This window comes from Zalophus californianus, chromosome 1 (assembly GCF_009762305.2).
Source record: "Zalophus californianus isolate mZalCal1 chromosome 1, mZalCal1.pri.v2, whole genome shotgun sequence".
Taxonomy (NCBI): Eukaryota; Metazoa; Chordata; class Mammalia; order Carnivora; family Otariidae; genus Zalophus; species Zalophus californianus.
In genome coordinates this window covers 187825279-187844675 of record NC_045595.1, presented here as the reverse complement: position 1 = coordinate 187844675, position 19397 = coordinate 187825279, and the positions used below count along the sequence as shown (strand labels likewise).

The 19397-nt window shown below is 39.0% G+C and overlaps 2 protein-coding genes across 2 annotated transcripts in view; both read left to right on the top strand.

The window, feature by feature from the left end:
* NRIP1 (nuclear receptor interacting protein 1) overlaps positions 1-7309 on the top strand; it is a 40949-nt gene extending 33640 nt beyond the window's left edge. Inside the window, exon 2 of the mRNA XM_027581694.2 lies at positions 16-7309. Coding sequence (XP_027437495.2) covers positions 368-3841 — 3474 coding nt within the window. The 5' untranslated portion in view covers positions 16-367 and the 3' untranslated portion in view covers positions 3842-7309. The remainder of the gene's footprint in view (positions 1-15) is intronic.
* Positions 1-19108, top strand: part of LOC113915784 — a 108559-nt gene extending 89451 nt beyond the window's left edge. Inside the window, exons 4-5 of the mRNA XM_027581696.2 lie at positions 16882-17068; positions 18998-19108. Coding sequence (XP_027437497.2) covers positions 16882-16891 — 10 coding nt within the window. The 3' untranslated portion in view covers positions 16892-17068; positions 18998-19108. The remainder of the gene's footprint in view (positions 1-16881; positions 17069-18997) is intronic.
* Positions 19109-19397: the final 289 nt, after the last annotated feature.

Sequence of the window (19397 nt, the reverse complement as noted above, 5' to 3'; positions counted from 1 at the left end):
ATTTATTTTTTTTAGAACACTGCTATTTGCATTTAATTGGAAACAAAAGATGAAGAAGGAGAAGCAGTATATTCGCTAAGGAGTCTATCTGCTTGCTGCTGCAGACCTATGTATTAAGGAATTCTTTTGCTTCATCTTGCATAGGAGTTGATCAGCTCTGTGGTCAGACTACTTTGGAATTTGCCTGTCTTTCATCTTGTTGTTGCCAGAGGAAATCCTGGTTGGAATGTAACAGGACATCTCCGTCTGATTACTATGGAAGGTGATAAACTGACACTTACTTATTAAAGTTACATCTCACTCACCCACAGAAAACCATTCTTTAACGTGAATAGAAACCAAGCCCTTGTGAACACTTCTATTGAACATGACTCATGGAGAAGAGCTTGGCTCTGATGTGCACCAGGATTCTGTTGTTTTAACTTACCTAGAAGGATTACTAATGCATCAGGCAGCAGAGGGATCAGGTACTGCCGTTGACAAAAAGTCTGCTGGGCATAATGAAGAAGATCAGAACTTTAACATTTCTGGAAATGCATTTCCCAACTGTCAAAGTAATGGTCCAGTTCTCAATACACATTCATATCAGGGATCTGGCATGCTGCATCTCAAAAAAGCCCGACTCTTGCAGTCTTCTGAGGACTGGAATGCCGCGAAGCGGAAGAGGCTGTCTGATTCCATCGTAAATTTAAACGTGAAGAAGGAAGCTTTACTAGCTGGCATGGTTGACAGTGTGCCTAAAGGCAAACAAGACAGCACATTACTGGCCTCTTTGCTTCAGTCATTCAGCTCTAGGCTGCAGACCGTTGCTCTGTCGCAACAAATTAGGCAGAGCCTCAAGGAGCAAGGATACGCACTCAGTCATGATTCCTTAAAAGTGGAGAAAGATTTAAGGTGCTACGGCGTTGCATCGAGTCACTTAAAAACTCTGTTGAAGAAAAGCAAAGCTAAAGATCAAAAGCCTGATACCAATCTTCCTGAGATAACTAAAAACCTCATCAGAGACAGGTTCGTAGAGTCACCACATCATGTTGGACAAAGTGGAACAAAGGTCATGAGTGAACCCTTGTCGTGCGCTGCCAGATTACAGGCTGTTGCAAGCATGGTGGAAAAAAGGGCTAGTCCGGCCACTTCACCCAAACCTAGTGTCGCTTGTAGCCAGTTAGCATTACTCCTTTCAAGTGAAGCCCATCTGCAGCAGTATTCTCGAGAACATGCTTTAAAAACACAAAATGCAAATCAAGCGGCAAGCGAAAGACTTGCTGCCATGGCCAGATTACAAGAAAATGGCCAAAAGGATGTTGGCAGTTTCCAGCTCTCGAAAGGAATGTCAAGCCATCTCAATGGTCAGGCAAGAACACCGTCAAGCAAACTAATGGCAAGCAAAAATACCACCTTTCAGAATCCAATGGGTGTCGTTCCTTCTTCCCCCAAAAATGCAAGCTGTAAGAACTCACTGGAAAGAAACAGTATCAAACAAGCTGCTAATAATAGTTTGCTTTTACATCTTCTTAAAAGCCAGACCATACCAAAGCCAATGAATGGACATAATCATAGTGAGAGAGGAAGCATTTTTGAGGATAGTAGTACACCCACAACTATCGATGAGTACTCAGATAACAATCCTAGTTTTACAGATGATAGCAGTGGTGATGAAAGTTCTTATTCCAACTGTGTTCCCATAGACTTGTCTTGCAAACATCGAATCGAGAAACCAGAACCTGACCAGCCTGTTTCTCTCGATAATTTAACTCAGTCCTTGCTAAACACCTGGGATCCCAAAGTCCCCACCACTGTAGACATCAAAGAAGATCAAGATACCTCAAGGAATTCTAAGCTAAATTCACACCAGAAAGTAACACTTCTTCAATTGCTACTTGGCCATAAGAATGAAGAAAACGTAGAAAGAAACAATAGTCCTCAGGAAGTACACAGCGATGTGACCAAGTTCAGTACCCAGAATTACACGAGGACTTCTGTAATAGAAAGCCCCAGTACAAACAGGACTACCCCAGTGAGCACTCCTCCATTCCTTGGATCCACAAAAGCAGAGTCCCCCATCAATCTTTCCCAACACTCTGTGGTCATCAGATGGAAGTCCCCACCATATGCCTGTGGCTCTCAGGCTGAAAAGCCCACAAATACTGCATCTAACCACTTGATGGACCTTACAAAGAGCAAGGAATCGCAAGGAGAGAAACCAGTCCAGAACGAAGGCGCCCAAAACTCTGCGACTTTCAGTGCCAGTAAACTGTTACAGAATTTAGCTCAGTGTGGAATGCAGTCGTCCCCCTCAGGAGAAGAGCAGAGACCTAGCAAACAGCTGCTAAGTGTCAACACAGATAGACCTGTAGGCATGGTTGATAGATTAAATAGTCCTCTGCTCACAAATAAAGCAAACGCAGTGGAGGAAAACAAGGCATTTAGCAGTCAAGCAACGGGTCCTGAATCAGGACTTTCTGGTTCTGAAATAGAAAATCTGCTTGAAAGGCGCACTGTCCTCCAACTGCTCCTGGGAAACCCCAACAAAGGGAAGAGTGAAAAGAAAGACAAGATTTCTTTACGAGATGAAAGTACTCAGGAACATACAGATAGAGCTTTAAGTGAACAAATACTGATGGTAAAAATAAAATCTGAGCCTTGCGATGACTTACATATTCACAATTCAAATGTTCACTTGAGCCATGATGCCAAGGGTGCCCCATTCTTAGGTATGGCACCTCCCGTGCCGAGAAGCACAGCTGCCTTACCAGTGTCCGAGGACTTTAAATCGGAGCCCGTTTCACCTCAGGATTTTTCTTTCTCAAAGAACGGTCTGTTGAGTCGACTGCTAAGACAAAATCAAGAGAGTTACCTGGCGGATGATCTGGACAACAGTCACAGAAACAGTGAACTGACAGTTCTAGAATCAAAGAACCTTTGCATGGTCCCTAAGAAAAGGAAGCTTTATACTGAGCCTTTAGAAAGCCCTTTTAAAAAGATGAAAAATAACATAGTTGATGCTGCAAACAGTCACAGTGCTCCGGAAGGACTGTATGGGTCCTTGCTTAACCAGCAAGAGCTGAAATTTAGCAAAAATGATCTTGAATTTAAATACCCTGCCAGTCATGGTTCAGCCAGCGAAAGTGAACATAGGAGTTGGGCCAGAGAGAGCAAAAGCTTCAATGTTCTGAAGCAGCTGCTTCTCTCAGAAAACTGTGTAAGAGATTTGTCCCAGCACAGGAGTAACTCCGTCGTCGAGAGTAAAAAGAAAGGACACAAAAATAACGTGACCAGTAGCAAACCTGAATTCAACATTTCTTCTTTAAATGGACTGATGTACAGTTCCACTCAGCCCAGCGGTTGCATGGAGAACAGGACATTTCCATACCCAGGAGTGGAAAAGGATCCCGTGAGTCCTCCTTTTTCTGAGCACTTGGGCTGTGCAGGGTCTAGACCAGAATCTGGGCTTTTGAATGGGTGTTCCGTGACCAGTGAGAAAGGACCCATTAAGTGGGTTATCACAGATGCGGATAAGAATGAGTACGAAAAAGACTGTCCAAGGCTGACCAAAACTAACCCAATACTGTATTACATGCTTCAGAAAGGAGGCAATGCTGTTACCAGTCGAGAAACACGGGACAAGGACCTTTGGAGGGAGCCCTCCTCTGCCGGAAGTGTCTCACAGGTCACAATCAAGGAAGAGTCACTTCCTGCTGCAGAAACGAAAGCCGCTTTCTTTAATCTAAGAAGCCCCTATAATAGCCATATGGGAAGTAACGTCTCTCGCCCACACAGCGCAAATGGAGAAGTTTATGGACTTCTGGGAAACGTGCTAACAATAAAAAAGGAATCAGAATAAAATGTACCTGCCATACAGCTTTGGATCTTTTTTAAAACATACTTAGTAGGAACTTGAGATCTGTATAAATAAGAGCATGATTTGAGCAAAGCATGATATAATTGAAACTTTTTTCATTTTGAAAAGTCTTGGTTACTGGTGATGTTTAAATATGCATACTACTTTTTGCTTTACGTTAGAGGTCATGAGGAAACTATCGAACTAGCAATTGGTTGTTTAACACTCTGTAGGCATCAGACAACAACTGTGAGTAGCCTATGAATGAAATTCTTTTGTAATCAGATAATAGGCTTAAATGAAAATGTAAATCTCCATCCACAGTGGATTAATGCATTTTGCTGCCTTTATTAGGGTACTTTATTTTGCTTTTCAGAAGTCAGCCTACATAACACATTTGTTTTTAAATCCAAATTGTTAAATAACTCTTTAAATGTTAATTATAGGATTAAAAAGAAACCTAATTCGCTTCTCATTATCTGATTCAAAAATAAATTAGAAAAAAAATATGCATACATTTTTCACTTTTGCTAAAAAAAAATATTTATTTTTAACTCTTGGAAGGGGTTTTGTGGTTCCCAACGTGTTTCCCCCACCCCACTCCTTTTCAATATATATTTCTTTAAACCTTGTACTACTTAGTAAAAATTGATTACAATCGATGGAAGTTTGATAGATCCTTAAAAAAAGGCAGATTTCCATTTTTGTATTTTAGCTACTTTACTAAATTAATATTCCTCCTTTTACAGAATTAGGAAAGTTAACCATTTACCTTCAGGTGGTTTCCTGAACAGTTGAATATTTAAGAAGTTGTTTTTAACAGAAGCAAAATGGCTTTCCTTTGGACAATTTTCACCATCTCTTGTAAAAGTTACTTCTCACCATTTCTGTGGTACCTGTGAGTCTTATGACCAGGGTTTCTTAAAAGCTGGACTCAGACCACATGCATTAGAATCATCTGGAGCACTTGTTTTAGAAAGCAGATTCCTAGGCAGCATCTCAGATCTACAGATCAAGAATCTCTGTTAAGTGGACCTGGGAATCTTCCATCTGCATCTAAACACACTCCCTAGATGTTTCTTCTGCATGCTGAAGTTTGAGAACCATTGCTTATGACTTTTCTCAGAACACAGGATTGTAAAAAAAAAAACTATTTGATGCCTATATTTTCCCCAGTACAGTTATACATCAACTCAAAATTTGCAATATTATAGTTCATATATAGCCGTTATGTCTTTGGAAAATCGGGTTCAGAATACTTTTTATGACAAAAAAAAAAAATTGGGTGGAGGGGACAACTTTCATATCTGGCTCAACATCTCAGGAAAATCTGTGATTATTTATGTGTTCTAATGAGTAACATCTACTTAATTAGCCTTAGGGATGGAATAACAGGGCCACTTACCAAACTCAGGTGATTCCAGGATGGTTTGGAAATTTCTCCTGAATACATCCTTAGTTTCCATTAAAATCATTGTCCTAAGAACATTGCTGACAAAATGAAAACATTTATTTCAAACCCAAGAAAGGCACTAAACTCAGATTGACTAAACAGAAAAATACAAAGGGCACATATACATGACAGAGTTGTACATGGTCACTCCATTGGACCTATTATTTTAAAATTGCAATTAGAAGTAAACATTGATGTTATCTTGGAAGAACTTATTATTGAGCCACATGAGGTTTTGATCTTGAAACAAGTCCATATGTTTAAGTTCAGCTTTCACAGTCCACAGTTCATTCACCAGATAATATTTTTGTTTTTAAAAGTGAGCCAGGTTTGCAACTGACCTATCAAAAAATTGTTATATAATCAACTATTAATTAGAAGGAAATCTATTTGAAGTTGTTCTACTTGAAGTCGTTTCTAAGATTTTTATATTAAAAATGGGCGTTATTTCCTAATATGATCTAAAACCCTAAATGATTATTTTTTTCTCGAAATGATTTGTAAATAGTTACTGGATATATTATAAAACAATAGTCAGGAGTGAATATTATGCTATATCATGGAGAGATGAAGGCATACGCTTATTCTGAAGTGAAAATCCCACTGGCCAGTGAATATATTCTACTTCATCCCATATTGATTCTGTGACAATCTTGTCTACACTATAGCTTTTAAGCAAGTCATTTTTTTTCCTGCCATTATGAAAGGTCTGGAGCCTTAGAGATATGCTAAAAAAATTGTTGGTATTCCCCTTTGGTCAGGGGAAAATGGGCTTTCACAAGGGAGTGAAATTTAGGTCAGGGAAAAGAACATCAAGGACCGGCATCGCTATATTTTTGTTTGTTTCTTCGGTTGGTTGGTTGTTTTTGTTGTTGTCATCATTCACAGTTAAAGGAATGAGGATATATAATACATAGATAAACATGACCAGAAGAATGACGTTCTGATTTACTAGAGAATGTCCCCAATTTGAGTTTAGGGTGATTTTAAAGAAGAACCAGTGAGAAAGGGCATACATCCATAAATTCACTTTGTTTATGCATATGTAGATATGAGGATGCACATATACACATTTTCAAGGACTATTTTAGATATCTAGACAATTTCTTCCTAATGAAGTCATTTGTGAAAGGGGTACTGCAGCTCTCATTGACATCAGTAAGGTAGCATTACCTGTTTATTCTCTGGTACATGTTACAGAAGAGTAAACTGGTGAGAGTATATATTTTATATATATATATATATAATATGTATATATATATATTGACTTGTTACATGAAGATGTTAAAATCAGTTTTTAAAGGTGATGTAAATAGTGATTTCCTTAATGAAAAATACATATTTTGTATTGTTCTAATGCAACAGAAAAGCCTTTTAATCTCTTTGGTTTCTGTATATTCCATGTATAAGTGTAAATATAATCAGACAGGTTTAAAAATTGTGCATGTATGTATACAGTTGCAAGTCTGGACAAATGTATAGAATAAACCTTTTATTTAAGTTGTGATTACCTGCTGCATGAAAAGTGCATGGGGGACCCTGTGCATCTGTGCATTTGGCAAAATGTCTTAACAAGTCAGATCAGATGTTCATCCCAACATGACAGTATTCCATTTCTGGATATGACTTCTGTGGTTTAAACTTTGTGAAAGAATGTGCTTTGAATCCAAGGGTCTTAAAACTTTTTAAAATCAAGTCAACCACTTTTCAACATAACGAGTTCACACAACTACTTTCATGAATTTTTTAATCCCATTGGAAATGTACTGTTATACCAGGTGTATCCCAGTATATTGGAATACAGGCACATTACCACTCATGAATTCTGGGGTTTACACAACCAATTTTGATGCGATCTGCTTAGTAATATAATTTGTCATTTTTATTAGAGATTTCATTTCTTCATGTGATGTCATGAAACTGTACATACTGCAGTGTGAATTTTTTTGTTTTGTTTTTTAATCTTTTAGTGTTTACTTCCTGCAGTGAATTTGAATAAATGAGAAAAATGCATTGTCTTTGGTTTCAAATGACTGTTATTTTGGGGGCTTTCTCTGGTTTAGGTTTTCCATAAATATAAAACTCTCTGGTCATGAAAATAGCAAGTCTTCAGGGATGCTTTACCCTTCTCAGAAAAAAAAGGAACGAAAAGAACAACGAAGAAGAAGAAGGTGGCCTATGAGTTAATGTATCTAGAGGCAGGGCAATTGAAGCATAGCTCAAAGAGACAGTCAGCCGACCTTGCCTTGATTCTATTATTTGGTGTGTAATTGAATGATCCCTGTAGATTTTCAAAGTGGGAAAGAATTTGTACAGTGTTAAGAAATAAAGATTTGATAAACATTTGTTTTAAGATAAGATTTTATTAGGTTTTTTAATCCAATTTTCAGTGAGTGTTATATTCATTTTAAATTTAAAAAAGGTGAGGACGCCTGGGTGGTTCAGTCTGTTAGGTGTCCAATTCTTGATTTTGGCTCAGGTCATAATCCTCAGGGTCATGGGATTGAGCCCCCTGTGGGGCTCTGTGCTCAGCCGGGACTCTGCTCCAGATTCTCTCCCTCACCCTTTGCCCCTCCCCGTGCCCGCTTGATTTCTCTCTCTCTCTCTCTCTCTCTCTCTCTCTCTCTCTCTCAAAATACATAAATATTTAAATAAATAAATAAGTGAATGAATGAATAAATAAATAAAGGTCTTCAGTCATCTTCCAAAATTGAATGTATATAATGTGTGCACATACATCCATATGTAAATATATACTGTATTTGTATAGGTAATGAGTAGTTGACAATGATAAGCAAAATATATAGTAAGTAATGGAGACCAATTTATTAAGGAAAAAACCAATTCTTGTGAACCAATGGCCTGGGAACTTTTATTTTGCATATATATTATTAATGATAATTTAGGAGGAAGGCATTTTCCCAAAATGAGTGTCTATTTTCTGGCACTAAAATAGGTCTGCTACAATAGTGAAAATGTTGCAGCTACTGTCCTAACAAGTTTATAAGCATTGTCTAAAAAATAACCAAGTAGCGGAAACACATTCAGCTATTCTACATCATTAAAATATTGAATTTACACTTTGCTATAATGTATAGACACCATCATTAGAATAAGAAGCACGGCCATGTTTTGTTTATTGATTTATATTGTGAAAATGCATAATAAGTGTACTGAGTAATTGCCTAGTAAGAGGTTTTTTCTTTGTTTGTTTGCTTTTTAGTTTGTTTACTTAATCTCTACATCCAGCCTGGGGCTTGAACTCCACAACCCCAAGATCAAGAGTCTGCATGCTCTTCCAACTGAGCCAGCCAGGTGCCCCAAGGGATTTTTAAGAAGAGAACTAGTCAGTAATTCTTGGCTACAACATAGGGCCAATGACTTAAATAATAATCAGAACTTTTTTCTACTACTGATATCACTAAACTGTGACCTATTTGGTTATATTTTTTTAAAAAGCAGGTTTTTAAATGTTACTAAGCAAGTCACTTTTTTGTTTATTCCATGAAGCTTAAGGGAGCATCCAACATGCACCTTGTAAGGGTTGGTGGAGGGATCTATTGGCATCATATAGCATGAACTACATTTCTCTCAGTGGTTGGTACAGTAATATTTACAGCCTTTTTAAGGATGCCATCTTCATCGGTAAGTTAAAGACTCCCGCTCTAAAAAACCATAATTAATGTACTCTTTAGTTTTAACAGAATAATTGGAAATAAAATCCAAATCTCATAAATGTCAGTCCTGAGGAAGCGCTGCTGTACTTAAGAGCTCCTCCGAGTGTCTAAGAGTAAATCTATAAACCTGGGCTTTAAAATAGTGTATTTCTGGGGCACCTGTGTGGCTCAGTCAGTTAGGCGTCTGCCTTCGGCTTGGGTCATGATCCCAGGGTCCTGGGATTGAGCCCCACATCGGGTTCCCTGCTCAGGGGGAGCCTGCTTCTCCCTCTCCCTCTGCCTGCCACTCTTCCTACTTGTGCTCTCTCTCTCTCTCTCTCTCTCTGTCTCTCTGTCAAATAAAATCTTTAAAAAAATAAATAAAATAGTGTATTTCTGCATCAGAGCAAGAGGATTTTTGAACCATGCCAAGCAGTCTTGCAGCCTTTTCAGTGACACAAATACCTAGACAAATTCTGTTTTCCAGTTTAGCTTTTACCAAGTTTCATTGGTAGATGCTCTAAACTTTGAGAAAAATTTATGACCATTTTGGACAGTCTGTTTTACTCATTTTTGTGGATACAGCATTCCCCTGTGAGATCACTTCTGCAAAAGGAAGTGGCCTAACCCGTGTGGATGTCATAGCCTCTATTTTTCAAAAACCACCAACAGGACCACAGAGGAGAGCCGAAGTGTGAATATGCTAATATTTTATTTTCCCTTAGCTAATTAATATGAAATAAGGATACAACGGTTAGATGGTTTTCTTAGAAAACCACAGCTTTCTCTAAAGACTAAAAGGGTTGCTGTGGCAGCCATTATAGCTAATCTTTTTATAAGCAAGCTGCAAATCCTTGTAAGACTGTCAACACCCCATTTGGTGTGCCAGCCAGCCTTGTTACATCTGGTGGTGTGCCTTCTGACTTCTGGCCCTGCCTCCGTTTTCCCATTTTTAGCTCCTTCTCCCACCATCTAACACCTTTCTGCCCATCATCACAGAGCATTCAATGTTCATACCTTCCAAAGAAGAATTCACTGTTTACAGAGCACATCTGCCTTCTTGGCATCAGTGCCTTCAATCATACAACATTGCCTAAAATACCTCCTTCCTTTGCCCTCTTGTCCCCATTCCCAGCTTTGTAAACTTACACTTGTCTTAACCTTAACGAAGATTACCTCCTCAAAGAAGCCCTTCATCTACGATTCCTCTAGGCAGAGCCTGTTCAGCCCTCTGTAATCCCATAAGGCTTTGTGAGGACCTCCCTTGTTGCAGTCATTAGGGTCGTTACCAACATACCTTGTATTCCTTCTGAAGGCAAGAAATGTGTCTTCTAAATCTTACATTCGGTAGCAAGTCCAAATCCTGATACAAAGCAGTTAATTCAATAAATGTATGCCTAGTGAGAAAATGAACGAAATACACAAATACATTTTTTGCCATACACACGCAAGAAAAATGAAAGGCTGCCTCCCCTCACCAGTCCGGGACATGAACAAAGTAATTCATGTGGCAGGGACACATCCATTTTTCTGGAAGGAATGGCCAGCCTCCTCAGCCATCTGTAGCCCTAGAGCTCGTGATCTTTCTGCTCCAACTATGCATTCTCCCTTCTGCCTTCCCTAATTCACAGAAATGTGACCTGCCAGGAAATTCCTGATTCGAGGAGCTGGTTCTTGAAAGCAGAGTGGAAACTGGGGGTTTTGCCAGGAAAAGTCTAATTACCTGTTGTACCACATCTTCCTACAAATAGCAGTGAGCATCTTAGAAGTTTTGCCTTTTAGCAAAGAAACTGTCAGCCCTTCCAAACACCCCTGTGCTGAGATAGGCCTGAGGCAAGAATTCATGGCCTCTCCTGCCAGTCGTGAATATGTTTATGTTCCAGAGGGCTACATTTGTCCGAACTATCCAAAATCAAACCCAGGCAGAACGTGCTGTCTTGAGGAGTGTGGTATGACTAACTCCTTGATGATAAGACCCTTACCAGGGTAGGAGCTGAATTAGCATTAAGCTATTTCAGATTCTCAAGGAAGTCTGGGTCCCTGTGCCGTGGAAATGCAAGAAGCCAGCACCACTTATGAACTAGTCCGCTAAAATGAATATGCATTCAGCAAAGGGCTTTGATGGTGGCAACTTAGCTATAAGATGAAATCACTAGGTTTTAAGAGTATTAGAAAAGTAATACATACGTTCAGTGATTTGTTAGGTGCCGAATAAAAGTGTGTTAAATAGATGTGAAAGCAGAAATTCATCTCACATGTGTGGAACTGGACAGACAGATGTAATTTCCTTTTATTCTGATATAAAATTAATGTAATAAACATTTTAATTTTTAATTACTGCATTTTATTCAGAAAAACTACATTTCCTGTTCCCAGCCCTAAGAGAAGAAATAAGGTCTTAGTTGAAATCATGCTTGTTATATGTCCAAATGGCCTCAAGGATTAGCAAAAGAGTCTTAAAGATGAGGTGATCATACTAAAGTTATACTCCAGGACTTTCTTTAGCTCCAAATTGTAACTGATAGTAATCTGAGGAAGGTTCCAAGAAGCCAAGGGTCTTGCATTAGTCAAAGTGCAACTTTCTAAAATAATGATGACATTAATGGCAGTAGGTAAATGGGATCATATAGTACGTAGAGGCTGCTTCTGATCACCAAGTGAACTCACTCAAGCAGGAATATAGGGCAGAGCATCCTATTTATATTTCTCAAATTGCTTTCTCAATCTCTCTCTCCCTCTCTCTCTCTTTCTAAAATATAATAGATACATACTGTATAATCAAATACTGTATAATTCACGGATTTGAAGTATACAATTTAATGATTTTGAGTATATTCGTAGTCACTACAATCTCTAGAAACATTTTCCTCACCCCCAGAAAAAACTCTATTTCTTCCCATTGTGTTAGATAGCTACTAAATCTAGTTTCTGTCTCTGTAGATTTTATATATCCTGGACATTTCATATAAATGGAATCATATATGATCTTTTGTGAATGGCTTCTTTCACTTAGCTTAATGTTTTCAAGGTTTATCCATGTTGTTGCATGTATCAGCACATCAATATTTTTTATTGCTGAATAATTTCCCATTTTATGTATGCCACATTTTACTTATCTATCAGTTAATGGACATTTGGGCTGTTTTCATTTTTAGCTATTATGAATAATTGTGCTATGATCTTTGCTGTGGTGGTCACTCTTCAAAAAGAAAATGGACAACTAACTAAAATTTGGTTTGGATATTGCCACATATGACCATTGTTACGGTATAAAGTTAATTGACTATAGTTCCATTGATTTGTATGATTTTCCTCTGCAGTAACACACCATCTTGATTACTATAGCTTTGTAATCATTTTTGAAACCAGGAAGTATGAGTTCCCCAAATTTGTTCTTCTTTTTCAAGATCGTTTTGGCTATTGTTGGTTTTGTAAATTTATATATCCGAATTTTAGAGTAAGACTGTCAATTTCTGCAAAAATGATTGGTGGAATTTGGATTGTATTGAATTTGTAGATTAGTTTTTGGAGAACTGTTATCCTAACAACATTAATTCATCCCGTCCACGAACATGGGGTGTGTTTGCATATATCGCAGTCTTTAATTTCTTTCAACGCCGGCACCCTAGGATGATGGCTTGAGTAGGGCTCTCTGTCTCTTTCCCTGATCTGTTAAACTGTCTGCTTCTTTTGGTGTCACACCCAGCTGTTAGGCTCCACTAATTGCCTGATCCTTGCTCTATTGTTTTTGACAATACCCTGGGGCATCAGTAGCTCCATTGTCTGATCTAATTAAATTTGGGTCCTTTTGCAAGAGTAGTTTTTGAGGCCAGTCTTTGAGATTGGTTGTGTTCCCAGGAGGGCTCTTCCTAGCCGTCTCTTTCCCTGGCTCTCTACGGTAAATAGCTGGCCAATGGCTTAGCTTCTTGTTCTCATGGAGCTACCAGCCTCCCATAGATTGCCTACCGCCAAGGTCCTCATTGTTTTTAAGAACTCATTAGGCTTGAACTTTTTCAACTCTGTTCTAAAGGAAGGGAGATATTCAGAACTCTCTGTGCTTAGGGCTTGCCTCTTCCCCTGGGCAAAATTTCTGAGCCATTGTTCCATTACTGGGGCAGAGATAGAGGACTGCTTCTCTCCGTTAACAGTCCTGCTTTAGAAGCAGGGTACGGGTGGAGATGAAAGCGTCTGGTGTTCTTGGGTCAACATTTCTGGTGGGAAACCCCTACCCTATGAGCGAGCTAGGGTTAGGGCAACCAAAGCCAACCATTGCTGGCCTGCCGCACTGAGGCTAGACTATCTTCCCTTAGAGTGGAAGCTGTGTAGAGGAAGGATTGTGTAGAGTCAAGGACTGGTGCTGGACTTTTGGCACTTGCCTGAAATTTTGCTTCTGTAACTAACACAGAGAATTGCAGGAGATTAGAAATGCTGGTGACCTGGCCCTTCCAAGGAGATATACTTTAAACAAGGAGCTGGGGAGAGGATCCTCATCTTCTAAGCCACACGGAACTTGAGGGGGGGTTTCCATCACACTAAACTGTGGCAGAGGAAAAGGCGCAGGTCATGGCTCAAATGCCATAGACTCTCACTGTTCTTACCAAGATTTAACAGAGATTTTCTTGCACAAATGTCTTCTTCATTTGCTCACTGCCCTTGGGAAAATTTTCAGAGTATTTTTCCAAAAAAAAAAATCATCAGTTTATGTTGTTTTGCTGAAGAGTGGGTCTGTAGAGAGCCTTGTGCTTCCATTTTCGAAGTGGATCCTTCCTACTTATCCTATTTCTAATCACCAAATTATTCAAAGCCACATTCCTTCAGAGTCACCTGCTTAAGCAACATTGTGCTACAGCTTTATTTCTGTCCATAAGATGGCACATTTCTGGCACATACTGTTTTAAAAGACTTTTTCTTCATTCTCATTATCCATAATTTACCTAAATCTATTCTCTTTTCTCCAAGAATTTCATTTCATTTTTGTTTCATATCCTGCCAGGACAATATTCAGATTCATAGCTTTTCTTTCCCATCAAATGTTCCACAGTTGAATCCACCAGACCAACCTCAACCTGCCAACACTTACATATTCAACTTATAATAATTTAAATGGTTCTTTGGAATTTAAGTCAGTAAAATTATTCTTAATTTTTCTTTTTTTCCCCTTGCTTAATCTTCTAAGCAGTTTCAGGTTTATAGAATAGATCAGGAAGTACAAACATTCCCCCATACCAACATACCACACTCCCTCACTTAGTTTCCCTTATTATTGATACCTTGCATTAGTACCATACATTTTTACAACTGATGAACTGACACTGATATATTATTAATTACATTTCATAGTTTTCATGAAAAACCCTTCTATGGGTTTTGACAAATGTATAATGACATGAACCCACTATAATAGTAACATACAGACCAGTTTCACTGCCTTAAACATTCCCTCTCCTCCTTTGCCCCTCTCATCCACCTTTGCTTCCATCCCCTCTTCTCCCCAGGCCCTGGCAACCAATAATCACTTCACTGTCTCTATGGTTTTGCCTTTCCCAGAATGTCGAAAAATTGGAATCATACAGTATATAGCCTTTATGGATTGGCTTCTTTCACTTAGCGATATGCATTCAGTTTCCTTTATGTCTTTTTTGCAGCTTGATAGCTCATTTCTTTTTATCACTGAATAATATTCTGTTGTATGTATGTATCACCATTTGTTTATCCAGTCACCTATTGAAGGGCATCTTGGGTGTTTCCAAAGTTTTAACAATTATGAATAAAGCTGCGATAAACATCGATGCACAGGTTTTTGTGTGCACTTAAGTTCTCTTTTGTTTTTGGTATGTGTTTTCAGAGATAGAGCTTATCTTGCAGTAATTCAAATTTCCCACCATTCCTGTGCGCTAAAAGTACTTAACCATCAATTCCAAGCCCATTCAAGTTTCATTGGATGTATCAACTGGATAGGCTGAATTATATTGCAGTATCACACAACCTAGACTCTCAGTGACTGAAAACTACAAAATTTATTTCATATTCTTGCTACATGCCTGACTTGAGTTGGCACAGGGCTTTGTTTGTGGTGATGCTTACTGTGAGACCCAGGGTGGTGGAACCTTCACTATCCGGAAAGGTCAATGGTTGCCATGGCAGAGCTAAAGAACATGGTGAGCTGAGCCCTGACTTTTAAAAGACCTAACACTTCACATTACATGAAACAAAGCTTCGGTCAGCTTAACTTCAGAGGTATAGGAAATATAGTTGCATCCTGTACCTAGAAGAAGAATCAGAAATATTGATGAGCATTCAGCAATATCAACTTTTATTTTTCAATTTGTGTGAGCATAGAACAATAATCTTTTGATCACTAAATTTAATTTGATTATATTTTAATGTTTGCCTTCCCTCTGCAGACTATAGGCAATAGGCTAGAAGCTAAAATTAATTAGCCTTAAGAGCTCAAACAATATTTATTACTTCAAGGGGAAGTGTTCTCATTGTAACATAAACTTCTAAAGGCTTACTGTAAGGAAGACAGCAGGAGTCTGAGCATGACTGATAGAGTCGGTACTGCAGACATCACAGGACTCCACATGAATGAGGACAAGTTCTTTTCACCTAGGCTCAGTGTAACAACAGAGAGATGTTCACAAAACTGTCTATTCATAGACATTGATTGATCTTATTATTTCAGTGTATATGATTATTTTATTTTATTTTATTTTTTTCCTAGGCAAAGAACTTTATTAACCTTGTTTCAAACTTTATTCCCAGGCTTCTTCAGCTTAATTAGCTGCAAAAATGAATTGTGTATAAGCAAAAACTGAAAAGAGCTGCAGTGTCCAAGGGGCTTGGGCTTAAAAATATTAGAGATCTAGATTTTATCAGATCCATGAACAAAATTTTAAAAAGCAGTCATAATATAAAATAGCAGCTCCCAGTAACTTCTTCAAGTTTTATGTTCTTCAGAAGTTGACTCAATTCAGTTTGCTTCATTCTTGGAAGCTTCATCAAAATTCTCCACAAGATCTGGAACTTCATCATCATCCTCCTCTCCGGTAGCAAGTGGTGCTTTTCCATCCACAGATTGTTTGGGCAGAGCTTCAGCCAGTCTTCTTAAACTAGTCAGACTGTCTGCACCAAGTTGGTTTAAGATACTGGGTAGCATTTCTGTCAGCTACTTTGTCTCAGCATGGCCTGTAATGGTGAAAGTGTTCGCTGCCAGTGATGCCTGAACTTTGGGATTGTTAAAATGGATCACTGTTCCTTGGTTTGTGAACATATTCACTTCTTCAATACCAGAGATATTGTTTACCCCTAACTTCTTTAAGGAGAACTGAAGTTTTTTATCATCTGCTGTAGCCGTTCTATGAATCACCTTCTTCTTTCGGCGAGCAGTTCCTTTCCCACCAATGTGCACTTGTGCTTGCAGTTTGGCGAGTTTCTCCTGGTTCATGATAGTTTCTTTCATCTTGTTGGAGTGGAAGTGGGACCGCGTGGGGGGCGCTCAGGGGGTCTCAGGCGGACCAGCTGAGATTAGGTGCACACACGTGGGGATGCAAGATGGCAGCTCTATTTTATTTTTTTTAAGTAGGCTCCATGCCCAGTGTGGAGCCCAATGAGGGGCTTGAACTCACAACCCTGAGGTCCAAGCCTGAGCTGAGATCAAGAGTCAGATCAAGAATCTGATCAAGATCAGATTCAACTGACTGGGCCATGCAGGTGCTTCTTTTTTAAAATTTTTTAAATGTTTTATTTTATTTTTCAGTTTGTTTGTATGATTAAATCTTCTCTTCTCTTTCCAAAATGGGATATTCCATTTGAACCTAAACACATCTTGAAGCAAATTTCAACTCAAAAAAGTTTTGGTTTAGGTCATTGCAAATTTATGTAATTGCTCTTGAATTCTTAAGTAGATACCTATTTTGTTTGTTTGTTTTCAGGATTTGCTGACAATTTCTGACTTATCAGCACCCACCTTATGAAAATCCTTTATTTATGAACAGCTGCTGGAACTGGGTACTCCTTTACCAGTCCATCCCCAGAAACTTCTCCTCTTCCTTACAGAAACTTCTTGGGATGAAGTTTAGGATTTGGAAATGAGAAGATTATTGCAGATGATCCAGACAGGTATGAAATACAATCACAAGAGTTCTTATAGGTGAGAAGCAGAGGGGACATTTGACACAGGCAGAAGAAGAGAAGGCAATGTGACCATAGAGTCAGAAACAGGCATGCTGCTGCCACAAACCAAGGCATGTGAGCAGCCACCAGGAGCTGGAGGAAGGGAGGAACAGATTCTTCCCTAGAGCCTCTGAAGGGAGGGTGGCCCCGCTAACACCTTAATTTTGGCCCAGTGAAACTGATTTCAAACTTCTGGTCTCCAGAACAATGAGAGAATCAGTTACTGTTGTTTGAAGTCCCCAAGTTTGTGGTGATCTGTCATAGCAGCCCTAGGAAATTTAGATATCCCGGGCTACTGTGTAGGAAATGAATGAAAGACAAAGGAATCCATTTTAATGTTCTGCAAATATCTTCCCAGGGTAGATGCAGGCTCCAATAAACATGCACAAACTACATTAGAGATCTCTGTCTTTCTCATGTGTGTGCAAAAATTTAAATATCAAGTATTTACTGTCCTGTGGAGAGTAATAAAGCAAAAATAAGGTTCTTGTGCTTGAGGTATATATATATTCTAAGTAGGACACACACACACACACACACACACACACACACACCTGGAGCAGCGGACAGAGCCCTGTGTTTTCTCAAAGTCCACCTTGAGGTACACACTTTGAAATATGTCAGAATTCAGAGCACATAAGCATGAAAGTGTAGTTTGAATCCTCCCCCTCTGGAGATATAATTGCAGTCATGGGGAGGAAAATAGCAAGGAGTCACAGATAATAGGGCCCCGAAGATCTCAAAGAAATAGGTTAATCTCACTGTGGATCCTAGCATGTCATAAAACATCAATGTGCACTAGCTTCTCTTTCCCTTCCTTGGTTAAAAATGTCCCTTTATTGTTAAGGTCTAAAAAAAGGCAAGACATAACAAATGAATCTGCGGTGATGTTTGAAAAATATGCCCTGACACATTTGGAACATACCCACTGTTCAAAATCTGCCGGCTCAGAGGAGCTGATTAGAACCCCTGATGGCCCTTGGGGAGACCCGTCCAGGTGCTTGTTACCTGCTGCTTCCAGCTCTGCCTTGGACCAGCATGGAGCCAGCGTATCCAGTTGCCTCTCATCTTTATGTAAACACCAGACCAGGAGGCAGCCACTGCTGTTGATACAAACGTGAAGGGAAGGTTGTGCTGGCTGGGGAATAGAACGAGCCCCTCTCTTCCTCTTCCTTGGCATTAGACTTTAGTTGGGCCCCTACAGTGATGAAAGCATCACCTTTTTCTTGATGAAGTGCCTTGACTTCAGTAGTTTTTGTGTATCTCTTCATTTGAAATCAGAAAAGATTGTCTCTACAACATTCTCCCTTGAAGCCCACAACCAAGAGAGACTTAAAATGATCATCTCTGTTGGTACATGGATTTAAAAGTGAAAGGACAATTCTAAAGTTGGCCAGAAGCCTTGCATTCCATCCCCACATGGTGGATTTTCAATGTATTTATCATCCACATTTCCTCCCTGAGGGTGAAAAAAAAAAACCTGCCAGCACTCATTTAGCATATATCATTTTTTATACTACAATATATTCTGAAATAAATCATTAATGTGACTATAAATAATAAAGCATAGGAAAAGTTTTCTAGGAATGAAATAAGTCAAAATGGAACTATGGACACTGTAAAGCCATAGACAAAGCAGCCATGATCCAGAGTATAAAGAAATTCTCATTAGGGGAAAAATGGTTCATACATATATTTATTCATTTAACAGAACATTTATTAGTGCCCACTCTATTACATCATTGGGGAAGCTCCTAGAAACACAACGAAGAATAAGACTGGTCTTGTGTCTGCTCTTAAGGAATTTAAAGTCTAATTATTTTCAAAACTAACGGGAGAGACAAACTGCAGTCACTACTTGTTTCCCTGATACAGCACAGAAGGAAAGCATCTAATTCCAACCTGACTGGTCATAAGGCTTTGCAGAGGAAATAGTATTTTCCTTGGAACTTCAAGGATGGAAACATCATAAGCAGTGGCTTGGAGGTAGGAGATAACTTGAAATACATTAAAATACTTAAGTAGGGGGCGCCTGGGTGGCTCAGTTGGTTAAGCGACTGCCTTCGGCTCAGGTCATGATCCTGGAGTCCCGGGATCGAGTCCCACATCGGGCTTCCTGCTCAGCAGGGAGTCTGCTTCTCCCTCTGACCCTCTTCCCTCTCGTGCTCTCTCTCTCTCATTCTCTCTCTCAAATAAATAAATAAAATCTTTAAAAAATAAATAAATAAATAAAATACTTAAGCAGGATCATGGTGGCTGGGAGATGAAACTCTGA